The 23840-nt window shown below is 59.0% G+C and overlaps 2 protein-coding genes and 2 long non-coding RNA genes across 4 annotated transcripts; 2 read left to right on the forward strand and 2 right to left on the reverse strand.

Moving 5' to 3' along the window:
• Nucleotides 1-1395: 1395 nt before the first annotated feature.
• On the reverse strand, nt 1396-11587 carry CSK (C-terminal Src kinase). The gene is made up of 13 exons (XM_064388851.1): nt 11449-11587; nt 7118-7193; nt 6807-6920; nt 6274-6386; nt 5323-5542; nt 5005-5098; nt 4858-4923; nt 4619-4718; nt 4400-4490; nt 3184-3257; nt 2891-3086; nt 1987-2073; nt 1396-1893 (listed from the first exon to the last, which is right to left on the reverse strand). Exons 2-13 carry the CDS (start codon nt 7130-7132, stop codon nt 1711-1713), a joined length of 1353 nt encoding a protein of 450 aa, XP_064244921.1. The 5' UTR covers nt 7133-7193; nt 11449-11587; the 3' UTR covers nt 1396-1710.
• A 5428-nt stretch (nt 11588-17015) lies between these two features.
• LOC135280788 (uncharacterized) lies at nt 17016-20659 on the forward strand. The gene is made up of 3 exons (XR_010347628.1): nt 17016-19461; nt 19577-20225; nt 20305-20659. It is a non-coding gene; the product is annotated as an uncharacterized LOC135280788 (long non-coding RNA).
• Nucleotides 18943-23840, reverse strand: LOC135280787 (cytochrome P450 1A5-like). The gene is made up of 7 exons (XM_064389053.1): nt 23603-23840; nt 21890-22758; nt 21162-21288; nt 20567-20656; nt 20360-20483; nt 19653-19739; nt 18943-19441 (listed from the first exon to the last, which is right to left on the reverse strand). Exons 2-7 carry the CDS (start codon nt 22721-22723, stop codon nt 19135-19137), a joined length of 1569 nt encoding a protein of 522 aa, XP_064245123.1. The 5' UTR covers nt 22724-22758; nt 23603-23840; the 3' UTR covers nt 18943-19134.
• LOC135280789 (uncharacterized) lies at nt 20773-22310 on the forward strand. Its single transcript, XR_010347629.1, has 3 exons — nt 20773-21333; nt 21419-21544; nt 21703-22310. It is a non-coding gene; the product is annotated as an uncharacterized LOC135280789 (long non-coding RNA).

Consider the following 23840-nt stretch of genomic DNA (forward strand, 5'->3'; position numbering starts at 1 on the left):
TTTCTTCCAGCAGTTCTCTCACCATCCTTCAACTACATCCCAGAGGTACCAAACACCACCCCCGAGACCAGGCACAGCCTCAAAAATGGGAAAACCAAAAATTGAAATAATCAAAGGTCTCAATAATTTTGGGGTGAGTTTTCCCCTTTTTTGACAGCTGGCAGCAACCCAGGGCAAAGGGACAGGAGGGGACACAGTGGGGGACAGGAGCAGAGCCCTCCCTGCTGTCTCCATCACGTGAAGGTTCTGGGTATTTCTCGCCATTCCCAAAGCCGTTTCTTGCAGGCTTTGCCTGTAAATGACTTTAATCTTCATAAGCCCAAAAAGTAAAGCTGCTTATCCCGCTGGGCCCTGCTGGAGCACTGGCAGGAACGGGGGGGACGTGGACAGGAGGAGGGGGGTCAGTCCAGGGGAGAGGAAACCCACGGAGCTGCAGCACAGCTCCCCTCTGCACGCTCCATCCCACATCCCTGCGCTGTGCCCGTGTCCCACCACTCCCTTTTTTTTCCTTTTAACCCTGCTCCAAGAGGAATCTCGGTCTCAATCCCGGCCCGGGGCTTGCCAAGCCGGCAGCCGGCAGAGCCGCTGCTGTGCGCGGCGTTTAACGCTGAATAATTCCCGGCGGATGAGCGGAACTATTCCAAACCTGCCAGACGACACCTCCACCCGGCTCCCTCCTGGGATTCCACGGGGACAACTTTGGGGACGGGCCCGGGACAGCGTGGGGGTCTCACTGCACAGGTGGGACACGCAGGGAAGGCAGCGAGGTTCAGGAATCAGCCCCTGCCTGCTCAGAGCATCAGAAAGCAAAGCCTGGGCTAAAGGGGAGCTTTGGCACCGCTTCCTCCCTGTCACCCATCCCACAGGCACGGCTGCTCATCCCCACCGATTTGGGGGGGAGATGGGGGGTCCACCCCCACTTCTTCCCCTGCCAGGGGACCCCCAGAGCCGCTGGCAACAGAGGGGGCCGAGGCGGGGTGTGCCGCGTCCGTATGGAATGGTTTTTTATTACAGTTTTTAATCTCACAGTCGGTAGCATTACATGAGAATAAAGCACTGGACAGGACTGGAAAAAAAGGCCTCTGGAGACAGCATGCAAACATTGCAACGAGTTTAAAGCAAAACAACCCAAAAAAAAAAGCGTCGGGCGGGGATGCGGCCACGCTCTCCCGAGCGGGCGGCGAGTCCAGCGTCTCCCCGTCAACCATCACTTCTGTCGCTGGGGGTTTCCTTTTCATGTGTCCGTTTCATTGGTTTGTTTATTATTATTCTCCTTTTAACAACCTTCTTCTTTTTTTTTTTCCTTTTTTTTTTTCTTCTTTTAATTACATTAAAAAATAAGATTCGTACTTTAGTAAAACGCCCAACGCTCAGCTGGGCCTTGCTCGAAATAATAAAAAAACAACGACAAAAAACAAACCCAAAACAATAAACGCCCCCCCCACCCCAAACTGAGAAAACAACAAAAAAACCCCACAAAAATTTAAAAAAAAAAGAGCGTGGGAGACAAAAACAACAACAAAAAAACAACCCCAAACCTGGAAAATAAAAAAAACTGACAGATTTGGAAGTTTGGAAGCCACCGGGGGAATTGGGGGGGCACCACACCCCCGGGGCTCCCTCCTGGTGCCGTGCTGGGGCGGGGGGGCTGAGCACAGCCGGTCCCCCCCAGCGTGGGTCCCCTGCGGCTGTGGGGCAGCAGAGCCCCCCTCACAGGTAGAGCTCCTTCTCTTTGATATGCACTAGCTGTTCCCGGAGCTGGTGGAAGGACGGCCGGTGGCCGGGGTCCAGCGTCCAGCACTTCTTCATCACCTCGTAGACGACGGCCGGACAACCGTCCGGAGCATCCATCTTGTAGCCCTTCTCCACGCGGGGCACCACGTCCTTCAGGGGCTGCGGGACATTGGCGTGTCAGCCAGGGGCTCCCCCAAAAATCTGGGCTCAGCTCCCCCCCAAAATCCAGCCCCCGGGGGGCTCGTCACTCACAATTCTCGGATAAGGCACTCGCCCGAAGGAGTAGATTTCCCAGAGGAGGATCCCGAAGCTCCACACGTCCGACTTGGTGGAGAATTTCTGCAGGGAGAGAGGGCCCGTGAGCAGGCTCGGGCAGGGGGGTGGGATCTGCAGTTCCACAGAAGATTGTGGACTGTGGCTGTGGGAATCAGTAGTGTTGGAGAATTCTTTTGTTGGATAATGGTTTAAGAAAAATACGGAGCTCAATCAAAAGTTATGCTTATGCTTTCTTGCCTTGGTTGCTTTCAGCCATGCAGATTTGCCAACCTAAAACAAATGTCTGGGTGACTTTAGCTAATTTTTCAGGTTTAGATATCATATGTTTGTCCAACATGACCCCCAAGAAGCCCTTTTCCACCTGTTGGGTTGGTGTGCCAGTGGATGCTTGGCCAACCCCAAAAGACATTCAAAAAGCTGTATCAGGCACATTCATGGCATCACCCCCAAATAATCTCTGGATTCTGGTGGATGCATGGGAACAGTGGGCTCCTCACCTTCCCAAGGCACCTTCTGAGCCTTGGCTTTATGTACATGACCTATTGTGTCCAATTTAATATACAATAAAAGATGTTGCTCCCTTTCACAGCATATTTAAAATCAGACCTCACGGTGCAACTACACTTCTTTAATTCAATCTGCATTTACTATTTCCTTCCAATTACCTGGTGGAATGTTTTCCATTTGTGGAGACAGGCTTTGGCCTGCTATCCCAGCACACATCACAGGACCAAGGGTGGCAAGGGATGTTCTCCACCCTCAGGGCAGCCGCTTTTGGGGTCACACAGTGGCAAGCAGCACTCAAACACCATCTCTGGGATGTTCCCCCTTCCCACAGCTTCCACCACAGCCAAGGCCCCCCTCTGCTCTGCTCACCCACCTTTTCTCTAAGTGCTTCTGGTGCTGTCCACTTGACAGGCAGCTTGCCCGTGTCCTGTGTGGAGGAGGCTTCCTTGGTGAGCCCGAAATCGCTGACCTTGGCGATGTTGTCCTCCGAGACCAGCACGTTCCTGGCCGCCAGGTCCCGGTGCACGAAGTTGTTGGCTTCCAGGTACTCCATGGCTTCACAGACGTCTCTGGGAAGGGTGGGAGGCACAAGGGGGTTGGCAGGGCGGCCCCAAAGCGCGGGTGGGGCGGGTCAGGGGCGTGGGCATGGCCTTGCCTGGTACTTACAAGGAGAACTTGAGCAGACAGTCTGCCCCGAGCACCGACCGCCCGCGCGACCGCAGGTAGTCTACTAGGCTGCCCTGGAGGCAGGATGGACAGAGAGCTGGGGTCAGCAGGGCCAGCTGCACACCTGCTGTCCCCCACTCTCTTTTGGGGCAGGAGCAGGAGAGATGCCCCTTTAAGATGGGGCAGGACCCAGGGATGATGTCCCTTTAAGATGGGGCAGGACCCAGGGATGATGTCCCTTTAGGATGGGGCAGGACCAGGGGAGATGTGCCTTTAAGATGGGGCAGGACCGAGGGATGATGTCCCTCCCTCATGGGACAGAATTCAAGGAGGATGTTCCTCTCTTGTGGGGAAGGACCTGGTGCTGATGCCCCTCCCTCATGGGGCAGGATCTGAGGATGATGTCCCTTTAAGATGGGGCAGAACCCAGGGAAGATGTCCCTTTAGGATGGGGCAGGATCTGAGGATGATGTCCCTTTAGGATGGGGCAGGACACAAGGATGACGTCCCTCCCTCATGGGGTATGACCAAGGACGATTTCCCTCCCTTATGGGACAGGACCCAAGGAGGATGTCCCTTTAAGATGGTGTAGGACCCAGGGATGATGTCCCTCCCTCATGGGGCAGGACCCAGGGAAGATATCCCTTTAGGATGGGGCAGGACCAGGGGAGATGTGCCTTTAGGATGGGGCAGGATTTCCCTCCCTCATGGGGTAGGACCTAGGGATGATATCCTCCCCTCATGGGGCAGGACACAAGGATGATGTCCCTCCCTCATGGGGCAGGACCAGGGAAGATTTCCCTCCCTTACAGGACAGGACCCAAGGAGAATGTCCCTTTAAGATGGGGCAGGTCTGGAGGAGATGTCCCTTTAGGATGGGGCAGGACCCAGGGGAGATGTCCTTTAAACGAGGGCCAGGACACAAGGATGATGTCCCTCCCTCATGGGACAGGATCAGGGCAGATGTCCCTCCTTTATGGGACAGGACCCAGGGGACATGTCCCTTCAAACACAAGGATGATGTCCCTCCCTCAAGGGGCAGATCTGGGGATGCCAACCCCCCTGGGAGCCAGCCATGGGACACGGGACACTGCCACCTGCAGCCACCACTGTGGCCCCAGCGAGATGCAGCCCCAGCTGGCATGACCCAGCCGTGCCAGGGTGAAGCCCCAGGAGCGTGGGGGGGACAAGGGGACAGAGGGGGAGGGGGTCTCACCTTGGCCATGTACTCGGTGACGATGTAAAGGCCACTCTTCTCCTCCACAATCACCCCCAGCAGCTGCACCAGGTTGCTGTGTCGGAGCTGCCTGCATGCCACAGGAGGGCTCAGGGCAGGGGTTTGGGGACAGGAGGGGTGTCAGGGACCACCCACCCTGCTGCCAGGGACAGAGGTGCCCCTCCCTCAGGCTGTCCCCCAGCTGAGGGTGACACTCACGTCATGACAGATGCCTCTGCCAGGAAGGCCTGCGCTGTGGCGTCGTTTTTAATGCACTTCACGGCGACTTTGTTCCCCCGGTAATCCCCCAGCATCACGTCTGCAGGCCAGGAGAGACGGGCACAGGAGGCACTGGGAAGCATCCCAGCCTCCTGGGGCCCCACAGCACCCTGGGGGGGGCTACAGAGGAGCCCCCCCCACCATTCAGGGCCACCCCGGGCTGGGGACAGCGAGCTCACCTCCGAATTCCCCTTTGCCAATGATCTGTAGCAACTTGAGGTCCTTCATGTTGAGGGCCCAGCCGCCTGCACGGGGGGCAAGGGGCAGTGAGGGGGTGCTGGGGGGTGCCCAGGGGAGGAGGCAGGGGAGGGGACACGGGCACTCACTGCGGGAGAACTCGTCCTGCGCTGCCACCGTGCCCTCCATCAGCTTGGGTTTGATGAGGCGGGTGCAGAGCCCGTCTGCGTCCGTGGTGTAATGCTGGGGGCACACGGCGTGGGGACGGTGACACCCCGGCGCTGCCAGGCTCTCCGGTCCCACCAGGTGGCAGCACGAGGCCACGGACAGGTCCTTGTCCCTCCTCCTCCTCCCTCTGTCCCAGCATCCCCACCCCAGGGCGCCAGCAGAGGAGGAGGAGCACCCACCGCCCCCAGGCTGCAGAGCCCAGCTCTGATGTCCCCGTAGGATGCCAGCGGTGGCCTCACCTCCACCAGCTGCATGAGGTTCTCGAAGTAGACCTCCTCGTCGATGCTGAGCTTGCTGGAGGAGTAGATGATGCGGTAGTGCTCCACCTTGCCCTCGCAGCTGACGCACAGCGTGTAGTCGCCGGGGTAGTTGGTGCTCTCCCGCACCAGGAACAGCCCCGTCTCGGGCGGGTACAGCAGCCGCTCCGCCTGCTCCCGCGTGATCTTCCCGTGGAACCACCTGCAGGCCCAGGGGTGAGCTCAGGGCTGCCCGTGCCCCTGCGGGGCTGTGCTTGATGTGTGCAGCAGCTTTTGGCCCTGCCTGCGTGGGGATGGTGTTCCTGCTGTCCTCCTGGCTGTCCCCACCCAACCACCCGTGGCACAGCTCCTTCCACGGCGTCCTGCTCCCCTCCTCTGGCCCCAGCTGGGGTTCTGCCCTTCTGGGAGGAGGTTCCTCCCCCAGCCTGGGAGTCACTGGCAGCTCTGGGATGCAGCAGGAACATCAAACCTGTCTGTCACCCATCCCTCCTGTACAGAGCTCATTCCCACCTTCCTCTTCCTCCCAGCAGCCTTTACCTAACCCTAGGTTAGCCTAACCCTAACCCCAGCCTTGGGTTAAAAACAAACAATTTAATAAAACACAACCCAACCATCTCATCACCTTCCCAGCCATGCAGGCAGCTCCCAAAACACCCAGAGCTCTCCCCAGAAGCAAATCCCAATCCCAAATCCACGCTGCTGCCCCTGGTGCCCTCTGAGGAATGTCCCTTCTGCTGGGACACGGCTCTGGCCATGTAACTCTGCTGGGACACGGCTCTGGCCATGTAACTCTGCTGGGACACGGCTCTGGCCATGTCCCTCTGCTGGGACACGGCTCTGGCCATGTCCCTCTGCTGGGACACGGCTGTGGCCACAGGGATGCTCCAGCCCCAGCTGCCCGCCCTGGACCCCGAGCCCTGGCTGGATACTCACGGCATGAGGCTGAGCTTGATGCCAGCTTTGACCCCTTCCCTCTTCTGGACGTAGTTAGCAGGAATGATGCCCTCCCTGCCCACCTTGTTCTTCGCCTTGTACCAGTTGGGATCCTGTGGGGACAGCAGGATGTCACAGTGAGCCCCTGGCCCCTGCATCCCTCCCGAGGAGCCCTTTGGGGGTTCCCCAAGCACCCCGGTACCCCCTTGCTGGCTGCAGGAAGGGTGGGATGAGCAGGCCATGGGGGTCAGTGCTGGTGGCCCCACAGGGCTCACTGTGACCCCCTCTCGACCTGCTGGGCACCCCAGAGCCCCCCAAACCCAGAGCCCCTCTTTTCCTTCCCTGGAGAGCAGCCCAGCACCATTCCCATCCCTCCTCCACCTCCCGGGAGGCGCTCGCCTTTTGGAGAAACCTTAACTAACGAGGCCATGAATTAATTAACCGAGCTCCCGGCCCGACTCACGCCCAGCAGCGGGACTGGCAGGAGCAGGGGCTGCCACGGGCACGCGTCACGGGGTGCAGGGACACCTTACCTTGGTGACAGCCACGATGGTGAGCACGTCTCCTTTGCTGAAGGGCAGGTCCTGCTCGGCGGTACCGTGGAAGTTGTACTTGGCGATACATTCTGTACCGGACGGCCACACGGCCTGCCAGGAGCAGGGGGTGCCATCAGAGCCCTGCCTCAGTGTGCCACCCACCCCTGGCACCCCCCGACCCTCGGGGACCCCCCCTTGCAGACGGGAACCAAAGGGGGTCTGTTTAAACCAGGCGTCCCCACGTCCCTCCCGAGCGCTGGGGCCACCTCTGGCTGGCTCCATGCCCCCTCTCCTCACCCAGAGCTTACCTGCATCCCTGACATCTTCTCAGGAGTTGGGGGAGCGACTCTCACAGGGGGGACACCTCACCTGGTACCATGAGACCTGCAAGGGGGGAAGGATGGCTGAGAACGGGGCAGGGTGGGAACGAGGAACCGGGCATGGCTGAGAACGAGGTGTAAGGAGGATGCAGCACCCTGCAAAGGATGCTCTCAGGTCAGGTGAGCATCTCTCCTCTCTCCAAAAACAAATCCTGCACCCAAAATACCCCCAAATCGAAGTGGAAGTGGGAGCTCCAGGCCTGCTCAGCCCCTGCAGTCAGAGTGGGAGCAGCTGCTCACCCGGATCAGGAGGCATTTGCACGGATCCAGCTTCTTAAGAACTGAGTTTTGAGTGCAGCATCTGCACCAAGGAAAAGTCCAGCACGGCGTGGAGATGCCCGGAGAAGGAAGGGAACAGAGATGACCTCCAGGAGGTCCATCCCACTCCTCTCCCAGGCTACACAGCCAGAGCCCTGCTCTCCCTGGTGACCCACACGCGGAAACATCCAGCCCTGAGAGCTTCCCATGCCTGGGATCCAAAAGAAATAAACCCAAACGGCTCCCTGCAGCACGAAAACCACTGGGACTGTGGAAGTGCAGCTCCTGCAGCCCAGGGGGATGTGCTGCCCGGGGTGCTGTGCTCTGGGATGGGTGTGTGGGAGGCAGGGGAACAAACCCGGCTTTATTCGCGCCGCTCCAGCCCCCGGCACGGGATGAAGTCACGGCCCCACAATCAAACCGGGCTTTCTTGGGCTGGGGCACCGGGGTCGTGCCGGGCTGGGGGGCACAGAGGGGGACACAGGCAGAGCAGCCCCCAAAACCCCCCCAAACATCGCTGAATCCGTCCCCTCTGTTGGGGTCACCGCCGGAGCCCTGCCGTGGCGTCAGTCAGGGCTGGGGGTATTTTGGGAAGGAGGAAGTGAAAGCAGGGGCAAGGCCGAGGACGGGAGGAGGAAGGAGATAAGGGGCAGAGCTGCGGGAGGAAGAGCGCGGTGAGAACGTGGCCCTGTTTCCACCACGTGCCCCCAGCCTTCCGGAAAAGGCGTCACGCTGCCCCAGCACCTCTGGCACCTTCCCCCAGCGCGGGGACACGGCACACGGCGCCCTGATTCTGGCAGAAATCCAGGCTGCGGTGTCCACCCCAAAAACAGAGGGGTTTCCATCAGCACGGTGTTGGGTGGGTTTCTTTGCCAGCCAGCCCGGGGAAAGCTGGAGATGGCACCTTGGGGACAGCCTGGTGGCACCTTGGGGACACTGCCAGGAGTGCCAGGATCCAGGGAAGGGCAGAGCCTGGCAGTTCCAGGCTGGGGAGCACAGCTGGGATCCACAGCTGGGAACACAGCCCCCAGAACATTCCCAGCTCCAACCCCCTGCCGTTCCAAGCTGATTTTTGCTTAAATTTTGGATTTACCCCATATTCCAGCCAGGGGTCTGGATCCCACTGGTCTGAAACGCAGCACCCAAAACCCAGGGAATGCACTCTGCTCTCCAGGCCACGGAGGGATTTAGCAGAAGCCCGGAGGGAGGTTTAAGGGGGATTTCCCATGGCTGGGCTCACAGCCTGCTCCCCATGCAGCGTCCCGTGGGGACACCGAGCACAGGCTGTTGCTCAAGGAGAGCCCCAGCCCAAAGCCCTGAGTCAGCGCTTCCCACCGGCCAGGCCTTGTTCCCAAACAGCCAAAAATCAGCAGGACGGAGCTTTCACCCGAGGTGTGACCAGCTGGAAAGCCCTGGAGCCAGTGAAGGGATGCCCAAAGGTTCACCCCACGTTTCCCACCCCGTGCAGGAGCTGAATCCTCCCAGTCCCGAAGGCCGCTTGTTTGGGCTTTCAGCTCACGGATGTCACCAGCATTTATATTTGATAAATGCAGCGAGGATACAAAATTCATAGCCTGCCTTCATAAAGAGAATTTTTTTTCCCTGCTAAAGAGGAAACTGCCTGAGCAAACCCCACCAAGAACACGCTGCAGCCAGCCCAGGCTTTTTTATCTTCCCAGATCGTGGATATTCATGGCACAGGACTGTGGCATTGTTAGAATTACACACAATAAATCTGCCTTTCACTTTTAAAGAGGGAGGTGGTTCCACCACCAGGAGCTGCCCCTCAGCCCGACACAGGCCTTCCTCCTCTGAGCCTCATTCTCTTTTTAATCGGTGCCTAATTTCTGCCTCAAAGCCGAGACTTTCCGAGGAAGAGGAGGAGGAAACCACACGGGGCAGCTGCCAAAGCAGCCCCCCGAAGGCCTCATGTGACAGCCAGCGGTTCCTGCCGCGCTCACCCGGGCCAGCCCCGGCCCCGCGCCCGCTTCCGCCCGCCCCGCACATCCCTGGGGATGCTGGGCTGGGAGAAGGACCTGCAGGTGCTGCCCGACTGCATCCACGGCTTCACAGCAGCATCCTGTGCCTGCCGGGAAAACACGGCCATCGCCCCTTCTCTCCTCCAGGAGGATGTGCGGCAGCACATGAAAGACATCAATAATCATTTTAAAAATTAGCAGGGAGCAGCCGGGCCGATTGGGCAGAGCCCAGTGCTGGGTTTGGCTGTTCCCAGCCCTGCCAGGCCAGGGTTTGCTCCTTCTGCAAGCTCCCCACTCCCGAATTGGGGCCCAGATGTGCTCAGGTGAACCAAACCCAGCTCCCCTTGCTGCCCAGAGGAGCATCCCGGGTGCAGGAGCTCCAGGGCTGGATCTCAGCTCCATCCCCACGCCCTGCTCCTGCATTTCCCCGTGGGAAGGCCGGCCTGGCAGCCAGGAGCTGGGCAGGGCAGGTACAGCCAACACCTCGGAGAATCCAAAGGGCACTGGGAAGTGAGCTGGGGACAGCGTTCCTCTCATTAATCAAAATAAAATCCAGCCGTGCCAGACCCACGGGCGGGATGGGAGAGGAGTTTGGGACCTCCACGGGAGCACAACCACAGGGTGGGCAGGTGAAGGATGCTGCATCTGTTTCAAACCCAAGCAGCACCTGCCCAGCACCAGGATGGCTCTGTTGAAATGAAGTTTGGTTGCTGATGGCACACAAGCTCCATTCCCAGAGGGAACAGGAGTGTGGGCACCACCCCACCCACCCCCTTTCGTGCATCCATCCCCCAACGAAGTCCTTTAAACTTCAAAAAACAACCAAAAAAAAAAAAATCCCAAACCTACCCCAAAGCAGACAACATCCTCCCTGCTCTGAAAGATGTTATCTGCTGTTATTACAACGAACACCTACGATTACGCTAATCGAAAGGAAAATGTTCCTCCTTCACCTCGCCCGCCAGCTCGCAGCACTTCAGAGCTGCTCCCCCAAACCAGCCCCGGCCGGGTGCCCCGCTGCCAAAAGGGGGGAAGGAGCTCCTTTTTCAGGGGTTTTAACATTCTTTTAGAAGAGAAAGAGAAGATGCTGCTGGTCGGAGGGCTGGAGGCACCTGGGGGACAGGTGGAGGCCTGCAGAGCAGCTGCTCCTGGCCCACCATTGCAAAGAGGATTTCCTGGTCCTCCTTGACCCTACAAAAACCTCAGCAGGGCGATGTCCAACCAGAAACCACCCCAGTGTCCCTTCCCAGCTGCTGTCACCCGGGGACGGGGACAGGACGTGGAGTGGGGCACGGAAGGGTTTTTTTGGCGAACGCCCACTCACAACCGAAAAGCTGCAGGCAGGCAGAGGTCAAAGGGCAAAGAGGCACCCCAAAACTCCCTGGCTTCGCAGGGGTCACCCCCCGGCTCCGTCACTGCCAGGATGGGGATGCTCCCAAAAGCTCTGCATCCCTCCGGGAACCTCTTGGGACACTCCCAGCCTCGCCGGGATGGGGCCGTGCTCCTGCGTGGAACAAACCCTGTCCCGGGAGGAAGGCTGCCATCCTCCTCCTCCTCCTCCCGCTCCCCAGCCCTCGCACCTCCCATTTGCCTTTTTTTTGGACTTTTTGATTTTTCGGGGGGACTTTTTTTTTTTTTTTCCGCCCGATGGCACAACCCCTTTCGCTCTGGCTAAAGCAGCGAGCAACAGCCGCGGCTATAAATAACCCGCCGCCGCCTTATTGCCCAAAAAACCCCAAAAAACCAAAAAACCCCAACAAATAACCCTAACAAAAAACAACAACAACAAAAGCCCCAAATTTTAAACCACTCAACCCAACAATGCGCCGCCAACCCCTCCGGGCAGCTCCCGCTCCCGCGGGCCTTTGTACGGGATGGGGATGCACGGCGGGGGGGCGGCACCCCCGGCGGGCTCGGGACTCCCCCGGGACGCCGAGGGGTTCCGGGGCCCGTGCGGGGTCACCGGGGGTCGGGGGGACCGGCCCCGCGCCCCCCGCCCCATTGTCCGCGCCCGGCACTCACCTCCCTCGGGCCGGGGCTCAGCCCGCCGCCGGCTGCTCCATGCGGCGCCGCCGGGGCCTCCGGGCTCCGCTGGGCCGGCGGGGGGGCGCGGGGGGGCGGAAGGGGCGGGGGAAGCCGGAGCCGCCGCCGCCGCCGGAGCGCGGCGGGGCCCAGCGCGGCGCGGGGGACGCGGGGCGGGCGCGGCGCGGGGGGTCCCGGGGCGGCGGGGCCGGAGGGACGGACCGAGGGAAGGAAGGAGGGAGGGAGGGAAGGAGGGAGGGAAGGAGGGACCGAGGGAGCGGCGCCCGGAACCGGAGCGCCCCGAGCGCAGCGCGCATGCGCCGCCAGCACCGCGCCGGCGGCGGGGCGGGGGCACCGGGGGGAGCGCGGCGCCACCTGGCGGGCACCGCCGGCAGCGCCGCCAACCGGGACAGCGGGACAGAGGGACAGAGGGACCGACAGCGGGACAGAGGGACAGACAGCGGGACAGAGGGACAGACGGACAGACAGAGGGACAGAGGGACAGACAGAGGGACAGACAGCGGGACAGACAGAGGGACAGACAGCGGGACAGAGGGACAGAGGGACAGACAGAGGGACAGACAGCGGGACAGAGGGACAGAGGGACAGACAGAGGGACAGAGGGACAGACAGAGGGACAGAGGGACAGACGGACAGACAGCGGGACAGACAGAGGGACAGACAGAGGGACAGACAGCGGGACAGAGGGACAGACAGAGGGACAGACAGAGGGACAGACAGAGGGACAGACAGAGGGACAGACAGAGGGACAGCGGGACAGAGGGACCGACACAGGGACCGACAGCGGGACAGAGAAACAGACAGAGGGACAGAGGGACAGACAGCGGGGACAGTGGGACAGAGGGACAGACAGAGGGACCGACACAGGGACCGACAGCGGGACAGAGAAACAGACAGAGGGACAGAGGGACAGACAGCGGGACAGAGGGACAGACAGCGGGGACAGCGGGACAGAGAAACAGACAGAGGGACAGAGGGACAGACAGCGGGACAGAGGGACCGACAGCGGGGACAGAGAGACCGACAGCGGGACAGAGGGACAGACAATGGGGACAGAGGGACCGACAGCGGAACGGCGGGGACAGCAGGACCCGCAGCGCGGACGGGACCCGCACCGGGAACGGCAGCAGCACGGGGACCCGCACCGGCACTGGGATCCCCACGGGCACCGGGACCGGCATCGGGCAGTGGGACCCGCACCGGCAATGGGAACCGCCCCAGGAGCAGCACGGGCACCGGGACCGACCCCCGGTTCCTGTCCGGTGTGTGCTCACACGGGTGTAAAGTAGTACTGAAATGATGCTAAAACGCCAATAAAAGCACAAAAAGCGTTACAAAGCCTGCAATAAATAACGATAAATGGTCAAATGACAAAAAAATTAATATAATATAATATAATATAATATAATATAATATAATATAATATAATATAATATAATATAATATAATATAATATAATATAATATAATATAATATAATATAATATAATATAATATAATATAATATGTAATATAATGTAACATAAAATTCTTTGATTCTGTAGTCCTAGGAGATATTGTATGTAGAATTATTGTTATTAATAGTAACAATAATGCAATACAATTGCTCAAATAACTAATAATATATAGCATGACGTCACCTAAACATATCAGAGAGCATAACATATTATAGTGTCATGTAACAACATGATATGACATCGTAATACAGAAGAAATTAATACAATTAATAGAATGAATAGGTGATTTTAAGGTACCTTCCAACCCATTCTCTGATTCCATGGGGACAAAGGGACCGCAGGGGACAAGGGAGGTCGGGGTGCAGCACCAGGGATGCACGGGATGCAAAGCCCAGCCCAATTTTAGGAAGCACATCCTTGCTCCACCAGCGGCAGGAAAGATCCAGGGCCGCGCCACTGGGGCGAGCCCCGAGTTCCCCCGGAGTCTGGAATGTTCCTCTGGCCTCGGGGGGTGTGGAAGGGGCTCCATCCTCCCCCAGGCTTCCTCTGGGAGGAACTGAAAGCAGCTGAAAGTGCAGCAGTGCACCCGCGGTCAGCGAGCCTGGGGTACGCACCCGGCCCTGCCCTGCACGGTCACGGCGAGTTTGGGGTGCCCGGAACCGGAATGGCACAAAAATCCTCAGCACGGCACCGCTGGAGCCTGGAGCCCCCTCCCCGGTGGGGAAATCCGGGCACAGACCCAGCCGGGTGGGGAGTGGTGCCCGCTCCATCTCACCCAGGAACAGGGAAATCCTCTGGCACCGGGATTTCTTCTTGCCCCAGAGCCTCAGCATCCCCCGGGCGGGCTGCAAGGACCGTCAGGGATTGCCCCGAGGCTGCTCCGTGCGGGGATTCCAGTCCCGGCTGGAATTTTCCCCGGGAAGGGTCTTGGTTTGAGGGTGGGGATGGCCTGGCTGGAAGGGAAGGATGGATCCGCCAGGCTGGGATGGACATCTCCAGGAGAGGGGGCCCTTCAGCCGGCTGGGATCGGCAGGGAAGCAGAAAATAAAGGAAAAAAAAAGGGGGAAATGCAGCAGAGGAGGAGCTGAGGGTGAAATCCCAGGGGAGCGAAGGATGGAAAATCGCCTGTCCCGTGGCTCTGCGTGCCCCGCTGGCTCCGAGCTCGGGGGGATGAGAGGGGCGGTGGGGAAAGGGAAGCGATCTACGAGGCAGAGGAGGGTCCGGTGGCTGGGAACACGGGAACAGCCGGGTAAAGCCAGCGCGACAGCTCCCGGCTCATTGCAGCCGGGAGAATTCCCCTTCCAGCCGGAGAAGCCCCGAAGGGAGCGGCGTTTGGCCGGTTCTGCGGCTCCCAGGGCTCCGGGGGCTCTGCGGGATGCGGGATGCTCTGCAGGGGGGTCCGTCTCCGACAGATCCCCCTCCCCAAATGTCCCTCTTGGCAAAAAAATGTCCCGGCAGCGGTGAAGCCCGGCGCTGCTCGGTGCCACCGGCCGAGCTGTGTCACAGGTGCCACCGGAGGGCGTTCGGGGACAGCGGTGCCTAGGTGAGTTAGGAACCTGGCCTCTCCATCCCAGTCCTGCCTCTCGGGGTGCCTCTTGCCCCAAGCCAACCCCAAATCCCCCTCGGGTGTGGAGAACAGCCTCGTTTCAGGGCTCTCCCGGGCAGCCCTCGCTCCCGGGATGTTTTTAATTAAGGGCAGCAGGCTGGGGACGCTGGTGTCAGCAGGTGGCTTTCCATCTCTGGGATGGGACACCCCCTCTGCCTGTGTCCCCTACCCCCACAGCACCAGCCCTGCTCTCCCCACCCTGCTGGGGTCAGGGGAGATGATTTTAGGGGTGAGAGTGGGGCCTTGTTGCTGTGGGGGGGACATGAGAGCCTGTCCCTCTGTGTGACCCCACCTCCCACTGCTGTGCTGCCACCAGGGCCAGCCTTGGGGACACCCAGGGCACAGCCAGCCCCGAGTGCATCCCAGCTCTCCAGCCCACATCCTGCAGAGTTTGAGGAGCATCCACCATCCCAGAGGCTTTTGGCTCACTCTGCCAGTGCTCGTGGGACCTGGTGGTCCCTGGTGCTCCCATCTCTCAGCCCATGGAAAATCCTGCCAGGGTGGGTGTGCAGCCCGGTTTGAGGGAATTCCTGGGATCCCAGAGCTTTTCCTGAGCAGGGCTTTGCGTGCAGGGAGGAGCTATCTCTGCATCTCTGCTGTTCCCTTCTCAGCCTGGGGACAAACTCCATCCTTGCCCTCTGATTCACGGGCACCTTGTACCTGTGATGGCACCGGGTGATCGATCAGCCCAAACTCAGCCTCCTTCCCTCCAGGAGCAGGCAGGGCAGGGTGGCAGGAGGGAAAAGGGCTCGGGCTGATTTGGGAGCGCTGCTGGAGCAGAGCCACGTGCTGGGTTTAATGGGCCCAGCTCCTTTGGATCCAGCTCGGCTCCACCCACAGGCCAAGCAGGATGGATTGGAGAACCAGCAGCTTCCTCACCCACCAGCTCCAGCACCCCAGAAGCTGCTCAGGGAGGCTGAGCAGAGACTTTTATTCCTCCCAAAAGGCAGAAACCAGTGTGGAGTTCTGTGCCTGTGCAGATGCAAAGGAAAAGGTGGCGTTGGGGGGTTTTTCTCTGTCACTAGTGCTGGGGACAAACAGCGAAAGTGATACACAAGACTTATCAATCCCCACAGGGAGATGACTCCTGATAACAGATCCCAAACAGCCAAAGGACAGAAATTAGAGATGCAGGGCTCACTTTTAATTGGGAAGGCTATTGGGTGTTAGAGCAACTCCTCTCTTCCACCCAGGACAGTCACAAGTGGTTGTTTTGGCCCATTTTGGGGCCAGGGACTGACTCCCCAGAGAGGAGATGCCACCAGCCCGAGCGCTGGCATCAGGCAGGTGTCCCAGCCAGAGGGAGAAGCCTGTGTCTGCCCAGAGCTTGTCCTGCAGGAATGAGGGTGCTGGCAGCATTTGGAAGTGGAGCTGGAGCCCTGCTGCCGCGGCTGGACTCATGACTCACTTTAAAACCAACCATAAAAGCAATTTTCCATGGAGTGATCAAAGCTTCCCTGGCTTATCACAGCCCTGATTCCAGTAACGAAACCGTGGTGCTCGCAGACTGCCCGGGGAGTAATTGGAGGGCTTAATTGAGGAAGGTCATTAGGGGCAGGCAAAGATAGGGGAGCTGGAGCCTCTCACCTGCTGTGAGTTGCTGAGGCTTTCACAGCAGCCATGGTGAAAAGGAGAGGTTCAGGCTGGATACCAGGGAACGGCTCCTTGCCCAGAGGGTGGTGGGGCACTGAACAGGGAATGGGCACGGCCCCAAGAGCTCCAGGAGTGTTTGGACGTGCTCTGAGGCACAGGGTGGGATTGTTGGGGTGTCTGTGCAGGGGCTGGACTGATGATCCTTGGGGTCCCTTCGAGCTCAGGAGATTCCATGTTGTGATTTTCTGGACTAGAGCAGGAAAGCTGGAGCCTCTCCCGGGGTCTGACCTGTTGGAAGGGATTTCCAAGGAGTGCTGAACATGCAGAAAGGCCTCAGGGGTCCCTCCTGCCTTTGTAGAATACCTGGAAAGATCTTTCACAGCTCCATGGGCTGGTTCCATTGGCATCAGGAGAGGGAGAGGTGCTAAATGTAGGCAGGGAGTTAAGAAGTGGCTCCTTTGCCTCATGCCTCATGAAGAGAAGGGAAGGATAATTTCCCTGCCTGTTTCTCTCTCCTCCAGCCTCTTCCCTTCCCCTGCTCCATCCTGACACAGAGGTGACTTCTTCAGCTCTCTAGGAATGGAGCTTGGGTAGTCCTCCCACCAGCAAGAGGCTGTTCCACACCACAGTTGTTAATATTAAGCTGCTTATCTGCCCCAGGGCTATAAAACTCTCATCTGCAAGGGGGGGAAAAAACAATCCCTGTGTTCTTTCAATCTGCTCCTGCTTATTGCAGCCTTATCAGCACAGCCAGCCAGCCTTTGGGGCGCAGGAGTCACGCAAAGGCTGCAGCAAAGGAGGCTGTGTCCCACAGCGGGGCCAGCATCGCGTGTCCCACGGGGCCAAGTCCACCCCACGGGGACAGCACGGCACTGACGAGGCCCCAGCAATCTCAGTGCTCTTCTGAGTCACCAGGCTAGGCACCGAGGTGCACCTCCAGTGGATGATACCGCCTTCCCTGCAGCAGGGGAATGCTGCCTTTGGGATGGCCCTCGTGGGAAGTGGGTTTGGGATTTTGGTGCATTGACCCGTGGGAGGTCCCTTATGGGAAGTAATTTTGAGATTTTGGTGCATTGACCTGTGGGATAATTCTTGTGGGAAGTGGGTTTGGGATTTTGGTGCATTGACCTGTGGGGTGTTCCTTGTGGGAAGTGGGTTTGGGATTTTGGTGCATTGACCTGTGGGGTGTTCCTTGTGGGAAGTGGGTTTGGGATTTTGGTGCATTGACCTGTGGGATGTTCCTTGTGGGAAGTGGGTTTGGGATTTTGGTGCATTGACCTGTGGGGTGTTCCTTGTGGGAAGTGGGTTTGGGATTTTGGTGCATTGACCTGTGGGATGTTCCGTGTGGGAAGTGGGTTTGGGATTTTGGTGCATTGACTTGTGGGATGTCCCTTGTGAGAAGTGGGTTTGGGATTTTGGTGCATTGACCTGTGGGATGTCCCTTGTGAGAAGTGCATTTCGGACTCTGATGCATTGACCTGTGTCCTTGTCATAGTTTGTGGAGCTGTTATTCGGCTGGTGAACCTTGTGGGTTGTCCTCAACCATCCTTCCACATTTTTTCCAACACCTCTAGGAGCCTGCAGCAGGTTTGGACCTTCCCCTCCAGTGCTTTTCTCACAACATTTGGATTGTGACATTAAACGGGGAAGAAAAAGCTGGTGTGATGCCAACAGCTGCTTGTGCTGGCTCAAAGAATTCGGGTGGCTCTGAGCTGTGTCACCTCGGTGTGCCACCACACACTGGTGACCAAGCAGGGCCTGGACACACAGAGTCACTGCTTTTCCCCCAGGCTGGTTTAGCAGGTCTGGACAAGCCAGGATCTCCCTGAAGTCTTGGGCAATCGGCTTCCCCGCTCCCTTCCCCACCACGCTTTCATCTCTGCCTCTTCTGGGAAGCTTTGTGCAATGCCTGATGAGTGATTGGCATTTGGACATGGCAGCAGCTCTGGCTGGAGCCCCACTGCTCGGGGTCTGGGGCTGTGGGGGCAGAACCCTCTCCTGGAATGGGTGCAGGACAGAGCGTGCTGAGCCAGGGTTGTGCTTGTGGCTGTGTCATCACTGCCAGGGGCTGGGGTTGGCAGGGGTGGCTTTGCGTGCCAAGCTGGGGAAAGGAGGCATCTGGCTCTGCTGGCACGGGCTGACTGGCAGCCAATGTAAACTCTTGGGTTTGAGCTGAAGCAATTCCTGGGTCTCATTCTCTTCCTGCCGTGAAAACACCTTTGTTCCAGCCCGGAACAGAAGCAGTTTGGCTTTCCCAGCAGCCAGGGCTGAAGGTGTCTTTCCTTGTGTCCTCCCTTGTGTCCTCCCTTGTGTCCTCCCTTGTGTCCTCCCTTGTGTCCTTCCATGTGTCCTCCCTAGTGTCCTTCCTTGTGTCCTCCCTTGTGTCCTTCCTTGTGTTCTCCCTTGTGTCCTCCCTAGTGTCCTTCCTTGTGTCCTCCCTTGTGTCCTACCTCGTCTCCTTCCATGTGTCCTCCCTTGTGTCCTCCAGGGCCACTGCTGACCATGGTGGAGGAGGCAGATGAAGGCTCAAGTTGCCCCTGGGGAGGTTTAGATATTGGGAAAACTTCTCCACCATGAAGGTGGTCAGTGGTGGAGTCTCCATCCCTGGGGGTGTTAAAACATGTGGCATATGGGGACACGGGCTAGTGGTGGCCCTGGCACTGCTGGGCTTGATGATAGTAAAGCCTTTTCCAACTTAAACAATCCTAAAATTCTGTAATTCTGAAACACCGGTGGGGGTTCTTGGGTTATGGCATGGGTTGGCTGTCCTGCATCCATCACAGAGCGACTCCCAGAGGATACAGCCCAAGACTGGGTGTGGTGGAACAGCCAACATTTAATGGAATATCCAACACTAGCAACACCAGGAAGCAAAACAGGCAACAACTGCTGCAACATGAAGCAGATAAAGCAGAAGTCCTGACAGTTTCAATTTATCCCATCACCCCACAAAGTCGTTCCAGACCCAGCTCTGCTGCCAGGACACCCTGGGGCTGCCTGCTCCCACCGCTCAGCTCCTGCCCTTCGTGGGGAAGCGCTGCCTGACCTGGAAGTGCTCACACCTCTTGTGCTTCAGGGACAGTCCGTAGAGCGGGGTCATGTCCACCCTGCCGCCCTCGCAGACGCTGAACTCCAGCTGCTGGAGCAGCGTGGCCAGGAAGAGGAACACCTGCCACCTGGCAATGTTCTCCCCGATGCACCTCCTCTTCCCCAGGCCAAACACCAGCACCTTCTCCCCGTCCTCCTTGTTCACTTTGGTCCCGTCTGCGCTGAGGAAACGCTCGGGGTTGAAGGTTTCTGGGTCCTTCCAAAGCTTCCTGGAGGGAGAACATCAGTGGTGAGATGGTTTCTCCTGATCGTGGGTGTGGGGGGGACACTGGAAGGTGGGAACTGTCGGGAAGAACATCCCTGATGGTTTGCCACCACGGGAGGGGACCTGTTTGTCACTGCAGGAGGGGACCTGTCTGTCAGCACAGGAAAGGACCTGTTTGCCAGCAGAGGAGGGTTTGTGCCTCCCACGGTACTCACTCGTCGTGGTTCACTTGCCACTGGTTGACGAACACGCAGCGATCCTTTGGGATGAAGTAGCCGTTCAACACCGTGTCCTTGGTGGTGCTGGGGAGAGAAAAGATGGAGAGCTGGGCAAGCCCAAAGGTTCTTCTGCATCCTCAGGGGACTGCCAGGCTGCTCCTGAAGGGGTGGTTTGGGGGGACAGTTGTGTCCTCCACGAGCTGTAACGTGGTGCCTCAAGGCCACCTCGTCCCTGGAGCAGCTCTGCCAGCCCACCACCATTCAGCACTGTCACTTTTGTGGTGCTGAAGGGAACACAGGTGGAAAGAGAAGTTAGAGGACACCCACAGCTCCTGACAAGCCAAAGACCAGCGAGTCCTGCAGGGGTTTCATTTTCAAAGCCCTATTTGTGCCCTCAGGACTGGCTAGGAAATACCCCAGATTGTATTCGGGACGTTTAACAGTCTTGGTTTCCCTTTCCTCCAGCAGAAAAATTCCAGTTTCACCTCACAGCTCATTCCAGATGAGTTTTGATGCGGTTCCTCCCAAGCAAGGAAGAAATATAAACCCAGGGGTGCTCTGCCAGCAAAGGTTTGTGGGGTGAAACCACCCTCAAAACAAAGGATTCAACTCCACAAGGGCAACAAGTTGGAATATCTCCCCCTCACAGGGATCAAGTCCCCTCCAAAAACCCCAAAGGAGGTGTGGGCCGCTCCAGCCCGTACCTGTGTGGGATGGCGAAGGGCAGGAAGGAGGAATGCCTGAACATCTCCAGGATGAAGGCTTCCGTGTAGGGCAGCGTGCCCCGGTCCGACAGCCGCGGCCGCCGCTCCCGCCCGATGGTGCGGTCTGGGGAGGTGGAGCAGCAACAGGCTCAGACAGGGCTGAGCACACAGGGCTGGGCTCTGGGGGGATGCGGGTCCTGGACTCACCCAGCTCCTCCTGGATCTTCTTCTGGATGTTGGGGTTCGTCACAAGGTACATGAGGCTCCAGGACAGGGCTGTGGTTACGGTGTCGAAGCCTGGGCAAGGAGGATGGGGTGTGGGTGAGCTCAGCACAGCGCCCACCCTGGCCTGAGGGCTGGCCGTCACACAGGGCGGTCTGGGCTGGCTGAGGAGCCAGGGGACGTCCTGGGCACGCTGCAAGGCTTGGGGCTTTATTCTGCCATAAACTTTGCTAAAATATTCTGCTCTCTCAGCCTCTCCTGCTGCTGCGTTGTGTCAGGTTTGTACAGCTTCTCCAGAACTGGGGGAATTTCCACAGAAAGGTGAATCAGCCCACAGACATCTCCCTCAGCCAGGAAAGAACACTCTGGATTGTGAGGATCAGCTGAGCTGTATAACCCAGGCCCTTCACTTTTCCAGAGCTGAGGTCCCAGACTGGTCTCTGGAGGTATCCCAGTGAGCAGGAGAGCGAGTGCTTAGACCCAAACCAGCTGCCCGGGGCAGGGCAAGGAAGGGTCAGACAGCAGGAGCTGGAGAAAACCTGAGAGCCTCTGCCAGAGCTGAGGAAAGGTGGGAGGATACCTGCTCCAAAAAGGTCATTCACGAGGTTGACGATCTTCTCCTTGGGGATCTGCGTGGCCGTGTTTGTTCCCGTTTTTTTGTCCAGGCACTGCTCAATGAGGGAGTCCGTGATGTCCCGGATGTTGTTCTGGGAGGAAGAGGAGACAAGCTGATGGAGCAGGGCTGCAGAGGGGTGGGTGCTCCTGGGCAGCCCTGCCCGTTGCTGGGGGAACCTGGGGTCACATGAGCTCTGGGGAGCATCGTCTCTTATCTCCCAGGGTTCCTGTGGGAACAAGGAGAGGGTTCTCTGAGGAACCCGAGGTTCAGCCCCCAGACTGGCCACATCACAGAGGGAAGGGAGGAGATGCTGAGAGGCTCATGAAGCTGAGACCAGGGAGGTTCAGGTGGGACACCAGGAAAAGGTTCCTCCCCCAGAGGGTGGTGGGGCTCTGCCCAGGCTCCCCCGGGAATGGGCATGGCCCCAAGGCTGCTGGAACTCCAGAAGAGTTTGGACAATGCTCTCAGGGATGCTCAGGGTGGCATTGTGGGGGTGTGTGTGCAGGGCCAGGGGCTGGATTGGATGATCCATATGTGAGCCAAGTCAGGACATTCCATGATTCCACAACACCCTATGACTCTGTGAGAAGGAGGACTGGGGAGAGACAGCGGCCATTGCTGCTTGGCTGCCAGAACACAAACACCTCGCTGACAGAGAGGGGAGGAGAGCAGAGGCTCCTGCAAGCCCTTACCTCGTCGTAGGTCTCGTAGTGCTCCTTGACCCTCTTCTGCAGGAAGCTGACGAAGTACCTGTTGAAGTCTATGAACAGCCTCATGCTGCGGCTGGGCAGGTAGCGCAGCACGGGGATGAAGTCGGCGGGGTTGCCAGCGGCAGCCACGTCAGTGAACTCCTTGGTGGAATTCACCAGGCTGAGCAGCTCCTGGTCCTCGTGCTCGTAGCGCTTCCCGAAGCACATGGCGCAGATGACATTGGCCACCGACACCACCAGATACCGGTGGGGCTCAAACCTCTTCTGCTCCTCCATCACCTGAAGGAACTTGCTGACCAGGTACTCGGCCTCCTTGGAGACGTGCTCCTCCAGCAGGCAGCTGCACGACGACGTGGGGCTGGGGGCGGTGGAGAAGCTCTTCAGGGCGCTCTGGGCCAGCTTCCTGCGCGCTTTCCACACCTCCCCGGAGTCGGGGCCGAACGTCAGGCTCTGCCCGTCCGTGACAAAGCGGAAGCTGTAGAGGTCGGGTCTCCCCATGAAGTCGTCTCCTTGCTTGACCAGGGCTTGGCGGATGGTGTCCAGCCCGCTGAGCACCAGCACGGGCCGCGTGCCGATGCGCACCTCCATCACGTCCCCGTAGCGCCGGCTCAGCCGCGTCAGCGCCAGGTGCGGGTCCCGCCGCAGCTCCAGCACGTTCCCCAGCACGGGATAGCCCCGCGGGCCCGGCGGCCGCCGCAGCCCCTCGGGCACGGCCGCCTGCAGCCGCTGCAGCAGCAGGAACACCAGGCAGAACACCGCGGCCACCAGCAGCGCCTCGCTGGCCGACACCGCGCCGGGGAGAGCCGCCGGCCACATGGCAGCGTCCGCTGTCACCGCCGGCAGCGGCAGCCCTGAGGGAGAGCAGCGCTCAGGGGACAGCCGCGAGCAGCGAGGGGCTCAGCGCTGCGGCTGCTCCTCACGGGGACAGCGAGCGACAGCCCTGCGGCACCTCGGGGATGGAGCTGCCCCTGCAGCGCTGCGGGCTGCCAGCGCACAGCCTGGGGACCGTGAGTGCTCCACAGGCACCCACCCATCCCTCAAGGGGGACCTCAGCCCCTCAGAGGCTTTGTGGCACCCCTTTCCTGCAGCAGACCCCCGGACTGGCGTGCAGAACCCTCGGGAATAAACCAAAGGTGCGTTAGGAGCTGGGGCTGCTCCCTGGGCTGAGACACCTGGAGGTGCTCCTGGCAGGGACAGGGACAGGGAGTGACAGTCCTGCAGCAGCTCGGGGATGGAGCTGCCCCTGCAGCGCTGCGGCTTGCCAGCCTGGAGACCTGTGAGTGCTCCAAACACACCCACCCATCCCTCAAGGGGGTTCTCAACCTGTCGGAGACTTTGCAGCACCCCTTTCCTCACAGAAAACCCAAATCCCCATTGGCACAGCCCTGGCTCCTGCCCAGGGAAGACAATGTTGTAAAACGAGGCATGGAAAACTGCAGCTCAGCAAATCCCAGGGAAGCAGGAGCACAGGAACAGCAGCTCCTCCATCAATGTGGTTCCAGGACCACCAAACCCTTCAGGAGTCACAGCCACGAGGATGGACCTGCTGGCCACAATACTGGGGGACCTGGGGATGCCCCAGGGCTGCTCTGTGGGAACACACAGCTCACTGGGTGAGCAGGGGCACCCAAATGTCACCTCCCTGGTCCTATATCCATGTTCAACCCCTCCCAAAACACACTGTCTGTCTCCTACCTGGTTGGTTTTAGGCTCCTGGTGGGGATTGGCACCAGGAGCAAGCAGGAATCCTCCTCTGTCTCCTCAACCTTCTCCTGTCACCTCGTTCTCCTCTGCCTGGTCCTTCTTCTCCTGCCACCAGGACGTCCACGGCTGTCTAAGCTCTCCCCTCACTGCACCACCGGGTATTTATGTCCCCCTCCCGCTGCAAACGCTCTGGGAATAGCTACCCATTAACGAGCGGGGCTGACCCTGG

The sequence above is a fragment of the Passer domesticus genome, chromosome 14 (assembly GCF_036417665.1).
Source record: "Passer domesticus isolate bPasDom1 chromosome 14, bPasDom1.hap1, whole genome shotgun sequence".
Classification (NCBI taxonomy): Eukaryota; Metazoa; Chordata; class Aves; order Passeriformes; family Passeridae; genus Passer; species Passer domesticus.